Source organism: Protomyctophum parallelum (assembly GCF_964188405.1).
Source record: "Protomyctophum parallelum genome assembly, chromosome: 17".
In the NCBI taxonomy this organism is placed as follows: Eukaryota; Metazoa; Chordata; class Actinopteri; order Myctophiformes; family Myctophidae; genus Protomyctophum; species Protomyctophum parallelum.
Window position 1 is genome coordinate 41,051,353 of NC_139719.1, and position 23,485 is coordinate 41,074,837.

At 45.7% G+C, this 23,485-nt stretch overlaps 1 protein-coding gene across 1 annotated transcript in view; it reads left to right on the forward strand.

Moving 5' to 3' along the window:
- Window positions 1-227: 227 nt before the first annotated feature.
- Window positions 228-23,485, forward strand: part of LOC310874770 (neurabin-2-like) — an 82,246-nt gene continuing 58,988 nt past the window's right edge. The window contains exons 1-5 of the mRNA XM_083787633.1: window positions 228-543; window positions 2,515-2,700; window positions 4,590-4,821; window positions 5,574-5,771; window positions 7,317-8,045. Of these exons, the coding sequence (XP_083643759.1) occupies window positions 305-543; window positions 2,515-2,700; window positions 4,590-4,821; window positions 5,574-5,771; window positions 7,317-8,045 (1,584 nt within the window). The 5' untranslated portion in view covers window positions 228-304. The remainder of the gene's footprint in view (window positions 544-2,514; window positions 2,701-4,589; window positions 4,822-5,573; window positions 5,772-7,316; window positions 8,046-23,485) is intronic.

A 23,485-nucleotide genomic window follows, 5' to 3' on the forward strand; every position in this document is an offset into this window, starting at 1 on the left:
ATCCCCTCTCTCTCTCTCTCTCTCTCCCTCCCATCTGTCGCTGCTGCTGCTGTAGTCTGTAGGATTTGACCGTATCGCTGCTGGGTGTTGGTTGGTTGGCTTCTGTCGGCTCGCCCAGTGGGAGACAGACCGACAGACAGAGCGACAGAACGGGGAGAAGGTGACTCTAGAATCATGCCGCTGATGCTGTGACTGTCACCGTGTGTGACGGTCCCTATACTGGCTCTCAGTCAGTCAGTCAGAGCTCATCTAACTGGACCCCCCACCACCACCACCAGCAGCACCACGCCACGCACCGACCAATATGATGAAGACCGAATCCACATCACCACCATCCTCATCCTCCTCCTCCTCCACCACCACCATGAAGAGCAGCAGCGGCTCGCTCCGGAGCCCGTCCCCGCACCGGAACGCCTACGAGGCGGGCATGCAGGCCCTTCGGCCCGTTAAGGACAACAATGCAGCCGGAGGGGGGGCCGCGGCCGCGGCGGCCAACGGGGAGGTGATGCAGGAGGGCCCCGCCCCCCGAGGCCGCAGGTTAGGGTACAGTAGAGGCTATTATTATTATAATATACACTCACAATGCATATATATATACGGCTATTAAAGGGGCATTCCACTCATTTTCAACATTTTTACTATATGTCATTTATAGAGCTGGAGTATGAAAAAAAAATCACATGATTCACCATGTTCATACCTCTAGTTCTACGAAACAGAATGTGGGGACTTTTTATTATTTCAACTCAACAGCTCTGACTTAGTAAAATGTTGAAATGAGTGGAATGCCCCTTTAATTATCATGGGATGTATGTATGTATGACTGTATGTATGTATGTATGTACGTATGTTAGGCACCTCAATATTAAATTCGCTATTGTTTGGACAAAGTCTAAAATAATAAATCAATCATCAAATCAAATCATCATCAAACTATAATCATCATCATCATCAAATCAAATCAATCATCATCAAACTATAATTAAGCCAATGTCTGAATGTCTGCATGTGTGTCTGAGTGTCAGAAACACTCGCTCCACACTGCCTGCACCAAATCACTCACACTTTTCACACATAATTGACCATAATAATATGGAGGTCTCAACGAAGCCCCTTTTCCCATTTAACAAATTACAAATTAATAATTACTTTATTAGTGAATTAACCCATTTAGGCCTGACGTCGAAATTTCTAAAATGTCTTCTAAATCCTGACAGTTTTCTGTCAGGATTTGCGCCACATTTTCACGTTTTTTTTTTCTTCCAAAAATAGCAGACCTACAAGCTCGTAGCGCGCCACTCGGTGGCGCGCTATGAGCTTGTAGATCTGCTATTTTTCAATAGCTAAATTATAACATAATGTTTGAAACACCAAAAGGGGTTCCCGCCCCAAAATGGGTTAAAATGTCGACTTAAAACGCGCAACCTCGCACCCTCACACACCTCCGCCCCTTAGCGACACCTGCATCACAGGCCACCGTTCTCACTGTTACCCCACTGGCATGCTTCCTCTAGCTACCGCCGCAACACAACAAAGAGTGCCCTATACACCACGGCACACACACACACACACACACACACACACACACACACACACACACACACACACACACACACACACAGCTACCGCCGCAACACAACAAACATAGCACACAGTACACAGCACAACACACTTTCTTTCACCCGTTGCTGCAACTACTTTCGCAAACCAGGGCCGTAGCTGACCATTTGGTTGCCCTACTCGTAGGATATTTGTGCTGCCCCCCTCCCGACGAGAGCGCTGCATTTCCTCATGCAGATCAGCTATTTTCATTGTTTGTGAGGACACACACACACACGGCCGCTCGTTATTACGCGGTGGAGCCGCAGAGAAAATTAGTTATTTTGAGGGTCGGCTTGGCGCTTTTTGGCACATTTTGTTGCCCCCCCTCGGCGTGTTGCCCTACTCGCAGCGCGTACTGCGCGTATAGGTAGCGACGGCACTGTTCGCAACGCACGCACGGGTCCATACACACACTGACGGAGCCTCAGCTTAATTCACACGTTTCCTTCCGCCAGCCCAGGTAAACACTTCCTTCCAGCTACTTTTGCAACGCACGTGTGTGTGTGTGTGTGTGTGTGTGTGTGTGTGTGTGTACTTTCGCAACGTACATGTGTGTGTGTGTGTAGCTACTTTCGCAACGCACGTGTGTGTGTGTGTGTAGTTTAGGGGCCCTGCATGGGGGGAGTTCCCCCATGTCCCCAGCTACATGTAAATAAAATGCACCCATTGAAACTCTCAGATTTAACATTGCTTTTACAATATAAATGGACATAAACATACATAAACAGACATAAACAAGAAGTTGAAGGGTGAATATAGGTCTGATGACGTATACTATACTGCATGTGCGTGTTCTTCAAAAATGGAAGAATATATTTTCAGACGGGGGTCCGCAGCGAAAATCCAGATAATTCTGGGGGTCCTTGATTTGGCTTTTTGGACGACAACGTTACGCTCTTCTCCTCCGTATAGGTACGGCTCCAACGTGCATCGCATCAAGAACATGTTCCAGCAGATGACGACGGCGCCCCCCGGAGGCGCCGACGGCTCCGAGGGAGAGGACGTGGCGGTGGCGGCGGCGGGCGGGAACAACGGCGGCGGCTCGGTCCGCCTGTCCCTGCCCAGGGCGGGCAGCCTGAACGAGAACGTCGACCACAGGTTGGTTAGTGTGTTTAGGACTAGTGTTGTTTTTAACCCATTCTCACCTGAGATCAGATTCTAAAAATGTCTCTTTGAAAATGACAGTTTTTGAAAAAGCTATGTTTCTATGTCAGTCGTTCTTCGATTTTTCTAAAATAGCAGACCTACAAGCTCGTAGCGCACCACTCGGTGGCGCGCTATGAGCTTGTAGATCTGCTATTTTTCAATAGCTAAAGCACAACATAATGCTAACACCAAAAGGGGTTTCCGCCCAGAATGGGTTAACAGAAATTTTTTATTTTAGTTTTAGTCATTTAGTCTCTTGGAATAGTTTTCAATTAGTTTTAGACACATTTTAGTCACCCCGGAATGTTTTAGTGTTTTAGTCTACTTTTAGTCGACTAAATATTATAAGATTTAAGTCGACTAAAATGTATTTTGGCGTGCATTGATGCCGTCGTAATGGCTGATTTCACACTTGCTGAAAATAGCCGATCTACAAGCTGCTATTTTCAGCATGCAACCAAGTGTAAAATGACTTATACTGCATCTCTTGTCCACTAGTCCCTTCCTAACATTTTAGTCTAGTTTGTTGACGAAATCGACAGTATATTTAGTCATTTAGTTTTTGTCATCATAGCTTAGTTTTCATGTAGTTTCCATTACGTTTTCGTCAGTGAAAAAAAGGTAGTCGACGGACATATTTTTCAAAAACAACACTGGTTTAGGATTGATTTTTATCCCATTTTGACCTGAGGCAGATTAAAAAATAAAAAACGTGCTTCTAAATCCTGACAGTTTTCTGTAAAACCCTATGTTTCTACTGTATGTCAGTGGTGGTCAACCTTTTGAGGCTAGCCCCTCCTATATACAGCTTATGTCCCCACACGTCTCATATTTGCCATTGACAATGAAAGGAGAAATTAGGTCATATATGTCCTTCAAATATGATGTGAATTTGTGACAACACAAACATTAAATGCCATTGACAATGAACGGAAAGTTTACCTCATATGTAGACGAGCAAATTGGCTAAGCAATCACATTAATTCAGTTGTTCCTGAGATGATGAGGATGTATAATGATCTGAAAATATGTTGTTCTAGGGATCTCCCCCAGAAGCAAAGATTTAAAAAGAGTTAAAAACGTTCGCTCTGAAAGAATATATATATTCAAAGATTAGCGCCACATTTTCACGATTTTTCGTAGCGCGGCAATGTTCTTTCTCCGGTGCTTTTACGCCCACGTTCTGTAGTTGAGGCCTATGTTTCTCATTGGCTGTACTGACAACCTATCGTCCTGATTGGCTGCCTCGTCTCTATAGGCAAACAAACACTTTTTGCCTCGAGCCGACCTCTCAGCCATGGGATATAAGGCAGCAGCTGGTAATTAATTGATGTAATCAATTAAGCAATATTACACTCGAGGGCGTGGTTTAACGTCATTTATGCACTTCTGCGTCAAAGCAGAAGTGCATTTGACACAAAAGCAGAAGTGCATTAATGACGTTACACCACCAACTCGAGTGTAATTATTGCAATTATACAACAGTTACCCTTAAAACTAAGAAAATCGCTGAATAATAAAAAAATTCAATGACAAGATGTAGACACTACAGCCACAAATGTCCCAAGAAACTATAGCTAGCCTAGCCACCGAGTCTGCTGCGCTCTGAGAGAAACGCACGGCTGAATTGTTTGTTTTGATCAGGCGTTGAAATAATGTGGTTTGAAGCACGGCTAGAAAGACGTTCAACCGACCGGATTGCTTCCTCAAAACGACCTGTTGTATAATTCTTGTTTCTCCATTGCTCTGTGAAGCACTTTGGAGCTGCATGTCACGAAAGGTGCATGTCATGAAAGGTCCTATTCTTCAAATAAGTAACGTTTTACTATTATTATTCACAGCGCACTGCTCAAGCTGGGCACCTCCAGCGTGTCCGAGCGCGTCCACAAGTTCGACCCCAAGGCGGAGAACGGCGGCGGCGGGGGCGGGCACCCGCGCGCCTCCTCGCCCAGCTACTCCAAGCTGCAGGAGACGAGGCGCATCTTCGAGCAGCAGCAGCAGCAGGAGAGGCAGGACAAGCTGGCCAGCACCAGGGTCCTGATGAAGGCCGACAAGGCTTCGGGGGGCTTCCAGGTACGGTTTACAGGGTCCTGATGAAGGCCGACAAGCCCTGGGGGGGGGGCTTCCAGGTACTGTTTACAGGGTCCTTCCAGGTGCCAAAGAAGAGCTGCTGCTGCAAAACTAGCAGTCTAATGTAGTATATCGCTGGATGTCAGGAGCATCACACAAAAGCATCGGAAGTAGCAGATCTGCAAGCTTGTAGATCCACTATTTCTTGCTATTTAAAAAGAAAACAAATCCTGAAAAATAACAGTTTTGTACATGTGAGGTTTCCCACAGGACAACATATTTTGTTGTCCTGGAACAACATATTTTCAGATTGGGGTCGGCGGCCAATTAAATATATTTTTGGGGGTCCTTGGCATGAAAACGTTTGAAAACCACTGACAGAAACAGTTCAGAAAACTGTCAGGATTTCGAAGACATTTGTAGATTCGTCCTCAAGTCTAAATGGGTTAATACTAGGGCTTTCACTTCTAGTCATTTTTACTAGTTGACTAGTTTACTAGTTGTTTAACTACCTATTATGTAAAAAAACAATGGGTAGTTTTTTTTGGAAATAAATATTTGTACATTTAAAAACTGTGCATTGGTGACTATAACTATAATCTAGTTGATCTGGAGGCATAAAGAAAAACGTTCCACCAACAAGTCGACCAATCTTTAATAGTGGATTTACTAGGTCGACTAGTTGAATAGTCGACTAGTTGCTTAAAGCCCTAGTTAATACTAATCTATCAGTGTTCTTCCTCCTTCCTTCCCAGGACGGTCACGGCCGTCTGGACGTGGCGCGGTTCAACGGCAGCACAGAGTCCCTAGACTCTCTGGACACCAGCGAGGCGGTGTCGCCCACCGTCAGCCAGCTGAGCGCCGTGTTCGAGAGGGCGGCCGAGCTCCGGAACAACCTGCACCGCCTGTCCTCCACGCCGCCGCTGCCCTCCTCCCGGGGAGTCAGCGCCAAGGTGGGTGCCACGTATATATAGGGGTTGATCTCGTCTTTTTCCACTTAACTATGACGTTTAAGGAGGGAGAGACCCGCACTAGAGACCAGCGGGTGGCACATTTAGCCGGGGGTAACCGCAGTTTAGGGTGGATTTGGGTCAGTTCAATATATTATAAATTAATATTGGATAAACTGCGGGTGAAATAATACGGGAAATAAATTAATGGCATCTATCTATTATAGCTTTTAAAACGCACACAATCTCGGCATGCGTGCGTTAGTAGTATTTTAATGACATGATCTGGCACAAATCAGCCGCCTATGAAGTCGGGTCCTGTTGCACAACAACAACAACAACACAGTGGTCTCCTAGGCAGCTACGCTAACGTTGCTAACAGGCAGCTAGTGAGACTGAGAGAAACTTAAAACTATTAGTGAAACAGAAGGGAGGAATATAGGTTTGGCGTGGGTCTGGGAATGATTAAGTTCTTTACCCTGCCGATGACCGCTGGAGATATGCTGTATGAAAATACGTTGCAATGTGAGAACGTGGACAGCGTGTTACCATGGAGACGGATATATATACAACCACTACGTAACTCTGGTGAACTGTCGAGAGAGTGGTGAGTGACATTGTTTGTACAAGTACGTATAAATAGCCGATCTACAAGCTCACAGCGTGTCGCTGCGACGCGTTGTGAGCTTGTAGATTGCTTATACAGTATACGCTGGGTGCAATGGATTGCATGCACAGTGGATGGCGGGTGGTGCGGATTAATTGGATTAATTAATTAATTGCGGTCGGACAACGGGCGGCTTATAATTATGCACATGCGCATTCGGCTGATCTCTAACCCGCCACTTGCTGCTTCAGGAGGTTTTATTTCAGAGTCAAGGCAACGTTTCGCTCTTGGGATCCTTCTTCGGGCATAAATGCGGGTCTCCCTCCTCCTCTTAAAGGACCACTTCACCACTTTTCAACCTGTCTTCATATAATAGGTCCTCACTAATAATCATGATAAAATGGCAATTTTTTTCTCTACTCGGTCTGATAATAGCAACACCTAATCAAAACAAATAATTCAACATGCTTTTCTCTCCGGTGGCTAGGCTAGCTTAGTTTCTTCAATCAATCAATCAATCAATCAATCAATCAATCAGATTTATTGTCACTTCCACAATATACACTGGGCATACAGGGGAGCAAAATACCGTTCTCCATGGCTCATGGTGCTTCACATTTAAAAACAATAGACACATTAAAAAGAGGCAAAGCCTTTTAAAAAAACATTAAGAAGGTAAAAGGGACATTAAAAGGGTAAAAGGGACATTTGTGGCCGTAGTCTAATGACAGTCATTGAAAAAATATTATTTCTCTGCGATAATCTTAGTTTTAAGGGTAACTGTTAGCATAATTGCAATATTACATGTTAGGGTGTTCTTTATCATCATTATTGCACGCCTGCGATGCCGAGACGGTGTTATTTATCGTCATTATTGCACGCCAACACCCTCTCGTGTGATATTACTTCAATCCAAAGTGTGCTGTCCAAATCTCCACTAGGTGGGCGTGCAGCTCAACTCCAAGCTCATCACCAAGAGGGCCAGCCGGGCCACGGCGGCCTTCCCCCCGCCCGCGTCCGGCGGCGGCCAGGGCCAGGAGGCGGGCCTCCAAGAGAGCGGCGGCGGCGCGCCTCCGGCGTCGCGGGGCGGGCCCAGGGGGGCGAAGGCGGCGGCGTCCGGCGACAGCCTGAACAACAGGGGGGGGGACCACCAGAACGGGAGCCAGGGGGCGCCGCAGACCTCCGCCGAGGAGGAGCTCTCGGAAGACCGCCAGCGGACGACGAAGACGGTCTCGGACGCGGGCGTGGAGGCCAAGGACGAGGACGCCCCCGGGGAGCGGCGCTCCCGGGACGACGCTCGCCACCGCTCGCTGGAGAACGGCGGTTCTTGGGAGGGCGACGACCGCCAGGGCTCGCCGGATAAGCCGGGGCCGCTGCGCACCGACAGAGAGACGGAGGCCAAGAGGGGGACGGACGCGGCCAGGGACGAAGACGGGACCCTAAAGGAGGAGCCGGACTCGCTGGACATCAGCGCGTACAGCGCGGTGGGCGAGGACTTCGGGGGGAGCCAGGCTGACGAGCAGGAGGAGGAGGAGGAGGAAGAGGAGGAGGAAGAGGAGGAGGATGATAGCTACGAGCCTGAGTCCAGCTGTGTGGAGGTCAGCGGCCTGCCGCCCGAAGAGGACCCGCCGCCCTCCAGGAAGATCCGCTTCAGCGTCGACCCCATTAAGGTGAGACCCCCCCCCCGGGCGCACGCACGCACGCGTGCTGCTTGCACGATTCTTGTTGCTCAAATGTGAATCTCGATTTTTTTTCCCTCCACAAAAATTGTGATCACTATTTCTCCCACGATTCTCATTTCTGCCATGAAAATATTGATAATTTAGGAATTATGAGATTGCGTAGGTTTCTTAATCTAGATTGTGATCTTTTAATTATTTCTGTGCTGCTAGCTGGTAGCATAATTGTAGTTAAACTGTGCCAGCGCCTTCGTCCACAGATGTGTGTGTGTAGATGTGTGCGTGTGCGTGTGTGCGTGTGTGTGTGTGTGTGTGTGTGTGTGTGTGTGTGTGTGTGTGTGTGTGTGTGTGTGTGTGTGTGTGTGTGTGTGTGTGTGTGTGTGTGTGTGTGTGTGTGTGTGTGTGTGTGCAGATGTGTGTGTGCGCAGATGTGTACTGTACGTGTGAAGGAAGTGAACGTGTTACGATCCTATCGCACACAACCTTGCACAAAACGTGCTGTAGTTTTATCATCATCACACGTATACAGTACCCATCATTGCTCCTGCAGTGGCTGTCGGATAAACTATCGTGATATTTGTATATTTTGTATTGAGCATGGACACATGTATATAATTATATATATATATATATATATATACGTATATATATTTCCCCTGATGGCTATAGGGAACAATAAAGGCTAATTGTATCTGCGACGCGGTCGGAAACGGTATCTGTGACTATAGTTGTCTGATTGTGTTTCCAAATCCATATCGGTGCACATCGTCCCCCAGGGTGTCGTCAGTCCATTCCTGGTCTGATGTGAGTGAGGCTCTGTGTCTGTGACCGCTAGTTCACCACCGCTGTGTCTCACTGCCTCGTTACACGCGGTTCTGTTCAAGTGTTCCGTGCACCTGACCAAGGGCCCGCTGAGGCCCCCACCGCTGCTTTTACCGCTTGTCAAGGACCCCCAGATTGACACTAACCCATTCTGACCTGAGAACAGATTCATATGAGGTTTCCACTGGACACACACTGGTCTGATGAACCCATTCTGACCTGAGATCAGATTCTAAAAATGTCAGTCGTTCTTCGATTTAAAAAAAAATAGCAGACCTACAAGCTCGTATCGCGCCACTCGGTGGCGCGATATGAGCTTGTAGATCTGCTATTTTTAAATAGCTAAAGCATAACATGATGCCGACACCAAAATGGGTGCCCGTTCAGAATGGGTCAAGGACCCCCTGATTTACACTAATTAGACCCGCGGACCCCCCATTTGAAAAGATATGCCAGAGACCCTCCCATAAGAGAAGAGTTTTACGGCCCTAGCAGTGATTATCTCAACCTGTTTGACATGCATATTAGTCTATATAATAGACCCATGTTTAATGGCATTTCTATCTCTGGGGACCCCCAATTTATATTGTAAAATCAATGTTGATTTAACTCTGAGAGTGTACAAATGTAACCAAATGGACCCGTTAATAGCCTGCTTTGGCCTGGCCTGGCCCGGCCGAGCGGTCCATGCACCTATAGGCTGGTAATCCAGCCTGACAGCGCGCCGTGGGTTCGAGTCCCGATCCCGACAAGCTTTGCTGCGTGTCTTCCCCCCCCACATCTCTCTCTCTCTCCCTTTCCTGTCAAGCTACTGTTGATCTATCAATATAAAAACATCTTAACCCATTCTGACCTGAGATCAGATTCTAAAAATGTCTATTACATCCTGACAGTTTCATTATTAACCCATTCTGACCTGAGATCAGATTCTAAAAGTGTCTTCGATTTTTCAAAAATAGCAGATCTACAAGCTCATGAGCTTGTAGATCTGCTATTTTTCAATAGCTAAAGCACGACACGATGCTGACACCAAAATGGGTGCCCGGTCAGAATGGGTTAAAGATGGAGTGCCACGATTTTTTTCCACCCTAAAACATGATCATCAGGTCTTATTGTTATATAAGGAAGAAGAATTTTCTCCAAAAAAGTGTACAGTATTTGTTAAAATGTTGTTTTTATGTGGACACGCCCACCAGTTCATTAAGTATGCCTGGTTTGCCTGGTGGTGGGTGGTGATCCACCTGAACTGAAGCCGCACCCACAGCTGTAGTTGTAGTTAATACACCATTGCACATAAAGACGACTCCAGGGTGTCTAATGAAGTACTGTCACCTCATAGACTAGAAAAATACAATCAATTGTGGCACTCCAAAGTAACCTCTTGGGCTGCTATTGTCAGAATAAATGCCATCACTTTAAGAACCATGACAAAACCTGCCAGTGACGGCAGTCAGTGTGTCCAACATGGGGTCAGCGAGTTGCCACTAATGACCCCCGGGCATCCCCCCCCCCCACCACCACCCCCCCCCCCCCCCAGCGCATCAGACACGGGACGGCCCCCGAATGAGTGGAGCTGCTGATCCTTATCGGAGCTGCCTTCTCTGTTAACGATTGTTAGGATTGGGCTGGGGGGGGGTTTGGCATTCCTATTGTGAGAAGAGAGGAGAGAGAGACATTGCTCTGCTCAGGCCAGCAGTGAGAGCAGGGGGGGGGGGGGGGTCAACAGAAACCACCAAGTTGAGCAGCTGTTATCGTCGCCCCATCGAAATAAATTATTGAGGGCAGAGTTAGAAAGATGGCTTTTAGTCTTGCGTTGAAGCCAGACAACTATTTAGAGTCTGGAACTACAACTACACCTCCTGAAATCTATCACACACACACACACACACACACACACACACACACACACACACACACACACACACACACACACACACATACATAAGCGTCAAAGTGTCCTTGAGCAAGACACTGAAACCCAAACTGATGCTCCTGATGCGCAACTATAGGTCGGTGCCTCATGCCTGACATAAACATGATGGTTTCCTCTGCCATCATGTGTGTGACTGAATGTAATGCACATTGTAAAGGGCTTGGTATGGAGCGAGAGGCGCCGGTACATTCTATAAATGTACCGTCTGTGAAGCCGCGCAGCGAGACCAGAGCACAGAGAGAGAGAGAAGGAAGGAAGAGGATGTTGGAGTTGATTTAAAGAGTCTGGCGGTGCAGTACAGGGGCCGCTGCTGGTGTAATGACCCAGAGACCGGCGTCGGTTTCTCAGCTCTGCTCTCTGCTCTCTGCTGCGCTGTGCCTCTGTGTGCCTGGAGCCTTGTTATAGCCGAGACAGACACTGGCTCCTGACACTGTACGTCACACACACACACACACACACACACACACACACACACACACACACACACACACACACACACACACACACACACACAATCACACAGTCACACACACACACATATCGCTCCCTCGTATCATCCAAGCCAAGTGGGTCGTTCCAGCAATGCAGTGAAGAAGCCCTAGCCATGTGGTGAGGTCTCACCAGGTCACCTGACATGTTTTAGTGTTGGTTCGTTCTAGTTTCAGTCGACTAAATCAGTGGTTCCCAAATGTTTTCATGTCAAGGACCCCCACATTGACATTTATTAGCCCGCGGACCCCCATTAGAAAATATATTCCAGAGACCAGTGATTCTCAACCCGTTTAATTTTAAGGACCCCCAGTTTGATATGCATGATAATCTACAGACCCCCATTTAATGGCATTAATTAACGGGTCAGTTTGGTTCCATTTGTACACTCTCAGAGTTACAGACCCATAATGGTCCATTTGGTTCCTGCTACCATTTATCATGGGGACCCCCTGGAAGTCCCTCAGGTACCCCTGGGGGTCCCCGGACCCCACTTTGGGAACCCCCGGACTAAATAACATAACATTTTACATATAAAATGTATTTTTGGCGGGCCTTGATGCCGATTTTACACTCGCTGAATGAACAAGGCAGATCTACAAGCTCACAGCTTGGTGTATCTGCTATTTTCAGCATGTAACAAAGTGTGAAATGACTTATGCTGGATCTCTTTTCCGCTATAGTCCCTCCCTAACATTTTAGTCTATAGTTTCTATTTGTTTGACGGAATTATCAATACATATTTAGTCTTAGTTTTAGTCCTCGTAGCTTAGTTTTCATTTGGTTTCCATTTTGTTTACGTCGGTGGAAAAACAGGTAGTCAACAAACTTTCTTTTTTGTCATAGCATAGAAGTCAACACTGCTGCTGTGAGCCCTTCACTCCAGTGTTGCCAACTCTTGTGAGAGAAATAAGCCAACCCACCTCCAAAAACAAGCCAAAACAAACCCAATAATATGACCATATAATCCTAATAACAAAAATATTTGATGCATTTATCATTATAAATACTGTGTATGTCTATGATAATTAATGTTTTAGTAATTTATTATACCAATAATTAGCCTATATAAAGAAAAGAAAAGGGATCTCTGGAAAAAAATGAGCCAAAAGTCGCGGGATATAAGCAGACTTGGCAACCATGTCACTCTCTCTCTCTCTCTCTCTCTCTGTGTGTGTCGGTCAGGTCTTTGTTATGGAGAGTGATGTGGTCAAACTGCATGGGCGTGGGGGGGGGGGGGGGGGGGGGGGGGGGGAGGGAGGTCAAACGGGGGAGGGAGGGACGGTCCGGTCCTTTTATTTGTTTTATTTCCCAGCCCATGTCATCATCACTGTACAACAGTCATGCCACTGTACGCCTGGGCCTGTTTCCAAGACAAGTCGCACATACAGTATCACTCCCCCCCCCCCACATCACCCCCCCCCCCCCCCCCCCATAGAAAAAACAGGAAGTGGCCATTTTTAGCGCATACTTTCCCACCAGCCACTCTAGTGTTTTCAGCAGCTCGGCTCTCGGCCCACAATTAGGGCTTGTTGTTGTGGCCGTGTGCGTGAGTGCGCGTGTGAGTGCATGTGTGAGTGCGTGTGTGTGTGTGCGTGCACGCTGAAAGCAGAGTTCTAGAATGTTTCTATAGAGGGTATGCGCGTGACATCATCCTCAAACCAGGAAGTTATGCATGAACGCCTACTGAGTGGCAAAAAAATACTTTCTGGCCTTGACAGTCCATACATCATCTGTGTGTGTGTGTGTGTGTGTGTGTGTGTGTGTGTTTCTCTTTCACTCTCTTCTCAAAGAAAGAAAGAAAGAAAGTTATTATGTTTACCCATTCTATGTTTAACTGGACTAAGCTCAAGAACTTGTTTACAGCCAGGCCCTGCTCATAGAACATTTCATGGTAGAGGTTCAATGCCTTGCTCAAGGGCAATTCAGTGGTGGTAATTTTAACGTGCCGGTCCGGGGATACGAACACATAGCCTGCCTGGGCCTACGGTTCACACACTCTCTCTCTCTCTCTCTCTCTCTCTCTCTCTCTCTCTCTCTCTCTCTCTCTCTCTCTCTCTCTCTCTCTCTCTCTCTCTCACACACCAGTATCACGCCCGGTGTGTGGTGGTGTTTTTTGAGTGGTGCAAACCACTCCTACAACCAGCTTGCAATGTCCTTGTACTTGTTTGTTTGTTTGTGTGTGTGTCTGTCTGTGTGAGCATGAGTATGTGACTTAATAATAGCAGTAGGGGGCGCCAGAAACAGTGAGAGGGGTAGTGACTCTAATGAGAGAGAGTGAGAGAGAGAGAGAGAGAGAGGGGGGGGGGGGGGAATTGCACCACTCAGTTCACACGTGTGTGATTTTTTTCTTACGTTGGTAAAAAATAGCAGCATTGTAATCATCACAGAACCGCCCCCTGTTCTCTCTCTCTCTCTCTCTCTCTCTCTCTCTCGTTGAACACAGGAAGCAGCCACTCATGTCGTCCGTCTCATTGTGTTTGTGTGGTCTGGTCTCTGTTGTCTCGTTTGACTCGTCCACACCAGGACAGTGGCGGGAAAGCATAACTTAAGAGCTTTTACTGCGTTATATGAATCACACTAATAACTCCCTTTCAGTGTTTTTTTACACTAACCTTTGAATGAGAATCACGGCGTCATAATTGTCATCATGAAATATCATGAAAATCCTGCTGAAAATATTCCACCGGCGCTATGCTAAACAGCAACACATAGCAATGGCGTATGGACGCGTCTCTATGAAAAACCCTGTTGACTTGAATTGAACTCAGTTTCCCAGAAACCCTTGCAAGCCAGTGATGGGTCGATTTACGGTTACGTCGTCATAAAGCGTCGTCCTCGTCACGATATCTGACAGCTAGAGTTACTTTGCAGGTTCGGACGATTAACACAAGACATGCATTAACCACTTACCGCAGGTCCAATTTAATTGTCTATTCAAAAATAGCTCGCCGTTGCGATACTCTTTTGGATCCAGAGACGATGGGCGATAATCTCTAGTGTGTTTTGACCACTCCCACTCACTCTGAGACGGAAATAACCTGATTGGTTTTGTGTGTTAACTCATTCAGCAAATGAATGAGTTAACAGGGCACTAATATATTAAGGTCTAACTCATGTTGATTAGGTGATGTAAAAACAAAAGGTGCCAACTCAAACGTTAAACGCCATTAACAATAAAGAGACAATATGACGAAAATCTTCCCTTCATTGTCAATGGCGTTTTTTTAAACCGACATTGAACTAAAAACAAACATTAAACCTGTATATAGGAGGGGCTAGCGCCCCTCAAAAATAGCAGAAACATAGCAGATCCACAAGCTCATAGTGAGGAACTCTGTGCCGGAAAAATCGTGAAAATGTAGTGCATATCTTTGAATATACAGTATCACCATGGGTTCCTATCTCTCTCCATCTCTCTCTCTCACACACACACACACACACACACACACACACACACACACACACACACACACACACACACACACACACACACACACACACACACACACACACACACACACACACACACACACACACACACACACACACACACACACACACACACACACACACACACACACACACACACACACACACACACACACTCACTCTCTCTCTCTCTCTCTCGTGGGTTTTTGCTGCCTACGCATCTCTTTAAGCGGAGCTGGCAGTGCCAGTCACAGGAGAACCCCCTATGGTTCTTTATTAATTTAAATTATTTATTTTGCTTATACTGCATTCTTATTCTTAATATTAATGTTATAACAAAGACATGCAATGAGGAGGAGGTGGAGGAGGAGGAGGAAGCTATTGAATAACAGCGAACCAGCATGCGAGGTAGAGAGAGAGAGAGAGAGAGAGACAGAGAGAGATGATTCTTTCTATTCCCAGACTGTGCAAAAAGCTAAGAAGAGAATGCTAGCGTATACAATAAAAAGGACGCATGCATGCAGTTGCAGTGCAGGCAGGGTTTCATGTTCACTGTTCTCAGGTCAGCCTCACGGAGAGGTTATATTGCCATTGTTTCATGTTCACTGTTCTCAGGTCAGCCTCGTGGAGAGGTTATATTGTCATTGTTTCATGTTCACTGTTCTCAGGTCAGCCTCACGGAGAGGTTATATTGCCATTGTTTCATGTTCACTGTTCTCAGGTCAGCCTCGTGGAGAGGTTATATTCTCATTGTTTCATGTTCACTGTTCTCAGGTCAGCCTCACGGAGAGGTTATATTGCCATTGTTTCATGTTCACTGTTCTCAGGTCAGCCTCATGGAGAGGTTATATTCTCATTGTTTCATGTTCACTGTTCTCAGGTCAGCCTCACGGAGAGGTTATATTGTCATTGTTTCATGTTCACTGATCTCAGGTCAGCCTCATGGAGAGGTTATATTGTCATTGTTTCATGTTCACTGGTCTCAGGTCAGCCTCATGGAGAGGTTATATTGTCATTGTTTCATGTTCACTGGTCTCAGGTCAGCCTCATAGAGAGGTTATACTGTGGTCCAGGGAGAGGGCGATGTGATGCATCACTGTCTGTGTGTCAAGGTGCTCTGCTGCACCCCCCCCCCCACCCCACCCCCTTATTGGGACTCCATACACATAGGCAGTGGTGGAAAGTAACTAAGTACATTTACTTAAATGAGTACTGCACTCGATGCATCAGTGTTTCTGCCAATGCGTTTCAATGGGAATGGAGCGGTTTGCTGCCATTTGAGGATTGCTAAAATAATTATAATTATAATCAGACCCATCTAAAGTGAGTGGTGCTGTACTGTAGTACAGTAACTGTACTGTACTGTACTGTACTGTACTGTACTGTACTGTACTGTACTGTACTGTACTGTACTGTACTGTACTGTACTGTACTGTACTGTACTGTACTGTACTGTACTGTACTGTACTGTACAAGCCATCCTCCCTGGCCTGTGTGTGTCTGTGTGTTAGACTGTACAACAGTGACACTGAACAAAGGCTATAACACTATTTTCGGGCTTGGACACATTTTCGTGCTCGGACAAAGGGACCCAGGGACACACACACATAGCTGTCTATAGGAGTCGTTGCACCACTCAAAAAAATAAAAGAACACTATTTTGGGTATCCACCCTCATAGGTAGAATAAAAGTGTGTTAACTTGTGACCGTGCCCTTACCAGTAAATGCCTCCATTTTAATTATTATTTTGACTTTGAGTAAAAGTACAAAGGTATTTTATTGGCTATATAGCTTCGACATGCTCTTGAAGTACCAAAGTGAAAGTACTCAAATGTTAAGAAAACTTGTCCAATGTCTTTTCGAAATTAGGCAACCTTACAAGCTCCCACAATGCATTGCATCACGACGTGTTGTGATGTGAGCTTCTATACAGACTAGTATAGGTCGGCTATTTTTTGGAATAGCCTAAAATGTAAAATAGGGCTCAGGTGCTTAATGTATGTTTTAGTATTATTAACCCGGAACCCGTTTTGGTGTTAGCATTATGTTATGCTTTAGCTATTGAAAAATAGCAGACCTAGAAGCTCATAGCGTGCCACCGAGTGGCGCGCTACGAGCTTGTAGGTCTGCTATTTTTGAAAAATCGAAGAACGTCTGACACAGAAACATAGCTTTTTCAGAAAACTGTCAGGATGTAGAAGACATTTTTAGAAAATGATCTCAGGTCAAAATGGATTAATTATCTAAAGGTAACTAAATCTAAGTAAGTAAAGCTGTCAAATAATTGTAGAAAAAGTACACATTTGCCTCTGAGATGTACTGTAGTGGGAGTAGAAATATAGCAAAGTAAGTACACAGTAAAGCAAATGCACCTCGATCAAAATATTGCAGCGTTACATCCAAGTAAATGTACTTAGTTACTTTCCCCAAGGTGCTGCCAATGGGGTCGTTATATCCAAGTAAATGTACTTAGTTACTTTCCCCAAGGTGCTGCCAATGGGGTCGTTACTGTGCGGGGAGGAGGGAGAGCTATATAATGCATCACGGCGTGTCATGTCAAGGTATTCTGAAAACGACCATCATTTGGACACCATGGGGTTTTTTTCTTTCTTTGCCCACAGGAAGGAGGGGAGGGAGGGAGGGAGGGGAGGGGAGGGTGGGAGGGGAGGGGAGGGTAGGGTAAGGGTGGGAGGGGAGGGAGGGGAGGAGACGAGACGTAGACTTGGTTATCAGCAAGGTCACACTGGCCCCGTTTCCATCGGCCCTGCAGTGGTGGAGCCACGCCGCGCACACACACATGCACATGCACACGTGTCGTGCACGCATAGTAGAGAGAGAGAGAGTACCCACCCACTCAGGTTACTGCGTCAAACCGGCGGGTGGGGGTCCTGGGGAGAAGGGGGAGGTGTGTGTGTGTGTGTGTGTGTGTGTGGAGGGGGGGGGGGGGGGGGGGGGGTTACATAATATTACTGTCATCGCGTCTGAGTGCTGTTTGTCTATTGTCTAAAAAGCTGCCCATTACCGTGACAAGTTAAATACATACAGTGTGTACTACATACTTGTTGTGTTCTGCTCTCACACATGCTTCACCTGCAGCATGCAGTGTGTCATAATTCAGTTATTATTTATTATTTATGAGTGTTCTTCAGGACTGTAGTACCGCCTGGTATCGTAGGGATGTTTGTCTATTGTCTAGTAAAAAACCTGCCCATTACCGTGACAAGTTAAATACATATAGTGTCTTTCTTGTTGTGTTCTGCTCTCCCACCTGCAGCATGCAGTGTGTCATAATTCTGTTATTATTTATGACTCATAATAACATAATTATGACACACTGACGAACACTCATAATTTACTGTAGTACCGCCTGGTATCGTTTGGATGTTTGTCTGCATTCTGTAGAGGACATTTGGAATACACTAAGTTATACATTTAAGGAGATCAAATCACTTATGGGAAACTATGAGAAGCTCTTTTCTGTCCCATTATTTATCTTTACTGACATTTTAGCAGTGGACTGAGGGGGTCTTCCCATTGTCTCATGTGTTAAGACCTACACTCTCCCTCAGAGAGTGTATGAAGGTATTTAAGCTGAATTCTGACTGAATTGTGTTGAGTCAGTACGTGGTCGTGGTGTTCCATTGTAACGCTTGAATGCTGTCTTCGTATTCGAATACTACATTCTAATGAATTGTGTCTCATTATGTTGTTTAACTGTGTTATAATAAGTGCTCTCCAAAAGATTCTATAACAAGCCCTAAAGTCACAACTGCTGCTCCCCCGAGACATGGACACTTTCAAAGAAATGAGAGAAACGGCTGGATGGCTCTTGTACACCCGCCTTCTAATGAGAGCGCAACATCTCTCTTCCTAGGTTCTCTAATGTACGGCGACCTTCCCTGTGTTTCGTCACTAGTCCGATCCTGAAGAACACAGGTTGCTACAGAGCTGACAATGAGGTTATATTCTTTGCCTTCTTCTCTGGAGTCCTGCCTCAAAGCAGACCAGAGGTAGAAAAACGTTCCCTGATGTCATCGCTATAGCGACACATCATGCATCAGTAAACATGAACTGGGGATGGCAATGAAGGACCGGGAAGTCTGGCGTGGCATTGTGAAATCCACGATCTCGACCGTGGTGGAGACATGATGATGACGATGAACGTTTGTTCAAAGATTGTTGGACAACCACTTCATATAAGGCTCTATACATCCACGTATGATATTAGCATCCTAAGGTTAGCAAGGAATATCACCTCAAACACTAGCCATGTGTTGTATGGAGAGTATAGCCTTCAGGAAGGAGATATGTGACCGCTTCTGACCGAGGCGAAGTAATTGAAAATGATTTAATTTGAGTTGTTTTCATGTCATATGAAAGCAGGGAATCATAGCTTCAAACTGACACATTGTTTGTTCAGTTTGACCCACCAGTTTTGGAGATATGGCTTATAGAGTAAATGTCTTGCAGAAAACAGAGTTGAGAAAACAGGCTTGAAAGGTTCACTTCTGTGGTCTCAAACATGTAGCTAGGTGTAATGTTAAAGCATTTATTTCATATTTACATTTCAGCTCTGACATTTATTTCAGACATGCTCTAGTATGTGAAGAGCCTGCCTGTGGTGCTATTTACTCATTTTGGATTAAAAAATAAAAATAAAAACCCCTGTCCTGAACAGTTAGTCTTCCCGCCATGACTGTCTCTGACACCATGTGTGACTCAAAAAGAGTCACATTTATGGCGTTCCAGCCATAGAATGTAAAAAATATGGACAAAGCGTTCCCCGGGTCTAACATGAACGTAAAATGAAGCCTGAAATCCCTTGCATTCTAATGCACTGTAAATCGCCATCTTTCTAGATCCGTTTTGGACCAGCTGGCCATTGGCTGGCTCCGTTTGGGTCCAGCTGGCCATTGGCTGCCCAGACAACGAGGCGGGACTTCCCCCCTTCTTCTCCGTTGGTTTTTATTTTGACTCGAGTGGGAGGAGAAGACTCTTGAGTGGGAGGGGAATCCCGATCATAGACGGTAACGGTAGCCACGCCCCTCAGAACATACGCGACTTTATGGTCATTATTTTAATTAATGGGACCATAATTTTCCAAAAAGAATATTATGACATTAGAAATGAGACTTTAAACTAGTGACTGGAAGAAGAAAGTATTCATGACCATGTTTATTAAGGTAATACAGTCTAGGTGAAGTTGGGCCAAAATACATTGGCCTCTATGGAGCTATGGGGCTTTTTGGGTCCAGTCCAGCGCCACAACAGGCCATTATATGAACTACCGATTTCAAATGAGGCTTCACGAAATATCTGGCTGACTGCCCCCCTGGTTCCAGCATACAACATTAATTAAAGAGGTCTTTTTGTCCACCAATCGACTTTAAGGCCTAATCAGGAGTTTGACCAGGGATAGGCTAAGAGGTGGACATTGCTCCATGTCTTCATGTCTTTATGTATGTAATCTTGTTTTTGTTCTTTTGTGCTGATGTCAAATTTCATTTCAGTGTGAACCGACAAAGTACTGTATCATTGTGCAGGAGGCAGCTATACACACACACACACACACACACACACACACACACACACACACACACACACACACACACACACACACACACACACACACACACACACACACACACACACACACACACACCAGTCTTAATAGTGGTGCCAGCTCACGGCAGAAACATCTAAAAAGATAAGTCTTAATTAAAAAGACAAAAGAGCATGGCCGCCGCACACACACTGATAGCCAAAGTGCCGGTTATTTATTATAGGACGCAGAGTAAGAAACCGATGTTTTGGCAGATGCAACTGCCTTCCTTCTTCAGGGTATGAGTGCTATATCAATATCGTATCATTCACGGACGCCCACTTTTTATGCTTTTTTTCTCCAGTAGCTCTGCATCCTTCCCTCCCTCCCTTCCTCCCTCCCTCCATCTCTCCCTCCCGCGCGTCATTCGGCTGCTAGCTTGACCTGATTCTGTCGCTGGCTGCCCGCCGCTGTATGTCCCTGGGTCAGCCAGCTCTGCTACGCTTTAACGCATTCTGGACGGGGACGGGTGTTTTTAGCATTATGCTATATGCTTTAGCTGTTGAAAAATACCAGATCTACAAGCTCGTAGTGTGGCACCGAGTGCCACGCTACGAGCTTGTAGATCTGCTATTTTTTGAAAAATCGTGAAAATACTAGCACAAATCTTTGAATGTACTTTGTATGCTTTTAACTCTAATCTTTGCTTCTGGAAGGTTCCTGGAACAACATATTTTCAGATGGGCGACCAATTTTCATATAATTATTGGGGGTCCTCCTTGACATGAAATAGTTTGAAAACCACTGCTATAGAAACTGTCGTTGATTTAGAAGGCATTGGTAGAATCGTCCTGGGGTCTAAATGGGTTAAGGGAACTGCTGCTGCTGACCGGCAACACAACAAAACACAAGCCCTGGCAGAAATTAGACATGGCTGACCCTCTGGAGCGCCACCGCGCAACCGTTTCCATGACGAAGAAAGCCTCCACATCCAATATATTGACATGCTGCAGGAGTAACACTACTCGCTAGCGGCCTGCCTGGGGGTGCATCTTAATTTTGTGTGGGTTTCTGTTCTTTTTGTGTGTGTGTGTGTGTGTGTGTGTGTGTGTGTGTGTGCGTGTGTGTGTGTGCCACTGTGCCACACCACGGTGGTCTGCCGACAGGATCTGAGCTGCTCCTGTCGGGTGGGCAGAAGAAACCTTGTATCTCCCGTGTTTAATTCCAACGTATTCATCATGATACGACGGGATTTTGTTTCGTATGCTTTACTTCAAAACAGCAGATCTATACAAGCTTAACCCATTTTGGGCGCGAGCCCCTATATTATACTTTAGCTATTGAAAAATAGCAGATCTACAAGCTCACCGAGTGCCACGCTATGTCTGCTATTTTTGAAAAATCGTGAAAATGTGGTGCAAATCTTTCACAGCTAACATTTTTAACTCAAGTCTTTGCTTCCGGGAGGTCCCTGGAACAACATATTTTCAGATGGGGGTCGGCGACCAATTACATATAATTCTTAGGGTCCTTGACATGAAATATTGAGCACCACTGATATAGAAACATGAGGTATTTCAGAAAACTGGCATGATTTAGAAGACATTTTTTTAAATTTCGACGTCAGGCCTAAATGGGTTAAAACACTGCTTTTTATATATGTGACGCTGCTGTAGTTAGTACGGTATGATCATTTCCTGAAAAGTAATAGTTTTGGACATTTTGATTTGATTAGACGTCATCACGTCATGCAAAGAAAAAAAACACAAGTTACATCATGTTCATCTAGGAAGTGTCAAGGATAAAGTCACAATACAGTCTTCCGGCTTCTTTTCATTGTGGTCCTTGGTCTGTGACAAACAAAACATACATACAGGCAAACATTTAAATCGATAAATAAACCAATCAAGAGCTACACTGCCTACGTCATGACTACATACAGAATGATACAATAGAGGGTATGCGCATGCATGAAGTGAATGGCATATGGAGTGGCAGATAGGACCTTTCTGTGTGGATGTATGAGGCTGTCAAGGGCAGACAGCAGTTTTTCCCACTCAGTAGGCATTCCTGCATAACTTCCTGGTTTGATGCAAGGACTGTCTAAAGAGGACGGGACGCGGAGACCGTAAGGGCGCCGCCATGTTGCTCACATGGTGCTCCATGGAAGGAAAGAAACATGCGCAATGGGCTTTATGCAGCCAACACTTCCTCGTTCAGCTTCCTTGGTCTCAACTGCGCATGTTTCTTTCCTTCCATGGAGCACCATGTGAGCAACATGGCGGCGCCCTTACGGTCTTCGCTTCTTGTCCTCTTTAGACAGTCCTTGGTTTGATGATGATGTCATGCGCATACCCTCCATTCTGCAACATGTTCTAAAAGCCATGCATGCTTTGACCCTTATCTTACAAAGGCTGCTGATGCTCTTTTTTGCTCATTTTGATTTTAGTTTTAGTCACATTTTAGTCACCTGGAATGTCTTGGTGTTAGTCTAGTTTATAGTCGACCAAAATGTGTTTTGGCGGGCCTTGATGCCGTCGTAATGACTGATTTTACACTTGCTGAAAATAGCCGATCTACAAGCTCACAATGCGTCACAACACTTACACAACTTAAGTGTAAAATTACTTATAGTGGATCTCTCTTCCACTAGTCCCTTCCTAACATTTTAGTCTAGTTTTTATTTGTTGACAATTCTCTTAGTTTTAGTCATCATAGCTTAGTTTTCAGTTTTCGTCAGTGAAAAAAGGTAGTCGACGAACATTTTTTGTCATAATTTTAGTCGACGAAATCAACACTGATATTCAGCGTTATACCTCCAAATCTAAAACCAACGTTTTCCCAAAACATGGAAGGTCTCTCGGTCCCAATTTCTGGAGGAGCTTTCCGGAGCGGTTTTCCCCTCCCCTGTTCTGTTGTTGTGGCCTGGTTCTGTTCTGTTGTTGTGGCCTGGTTCTGTTCTGTTGTTGTGGCCTGGTTCCGTTCAGACTGTGTGTTCTGTTGTTGTGGCCTGGTTCCGTTCAGGCTGTGTGTTACCGGTGTCATGCTTTGAATAGCATAGCAATGGCTGTCTGTCGGAGTAGAGAGAGTTGGCTTGCATTGTGTGCCTGTGTGGAGAGAGAGAGAGAGAGAGAGAGAGAGAGAGAGAGAGAGAGAGGGCGACGTCTGCCATAATTAGTGCTTTGTTTGGGATCTCTTTTGCATGCTTCAAC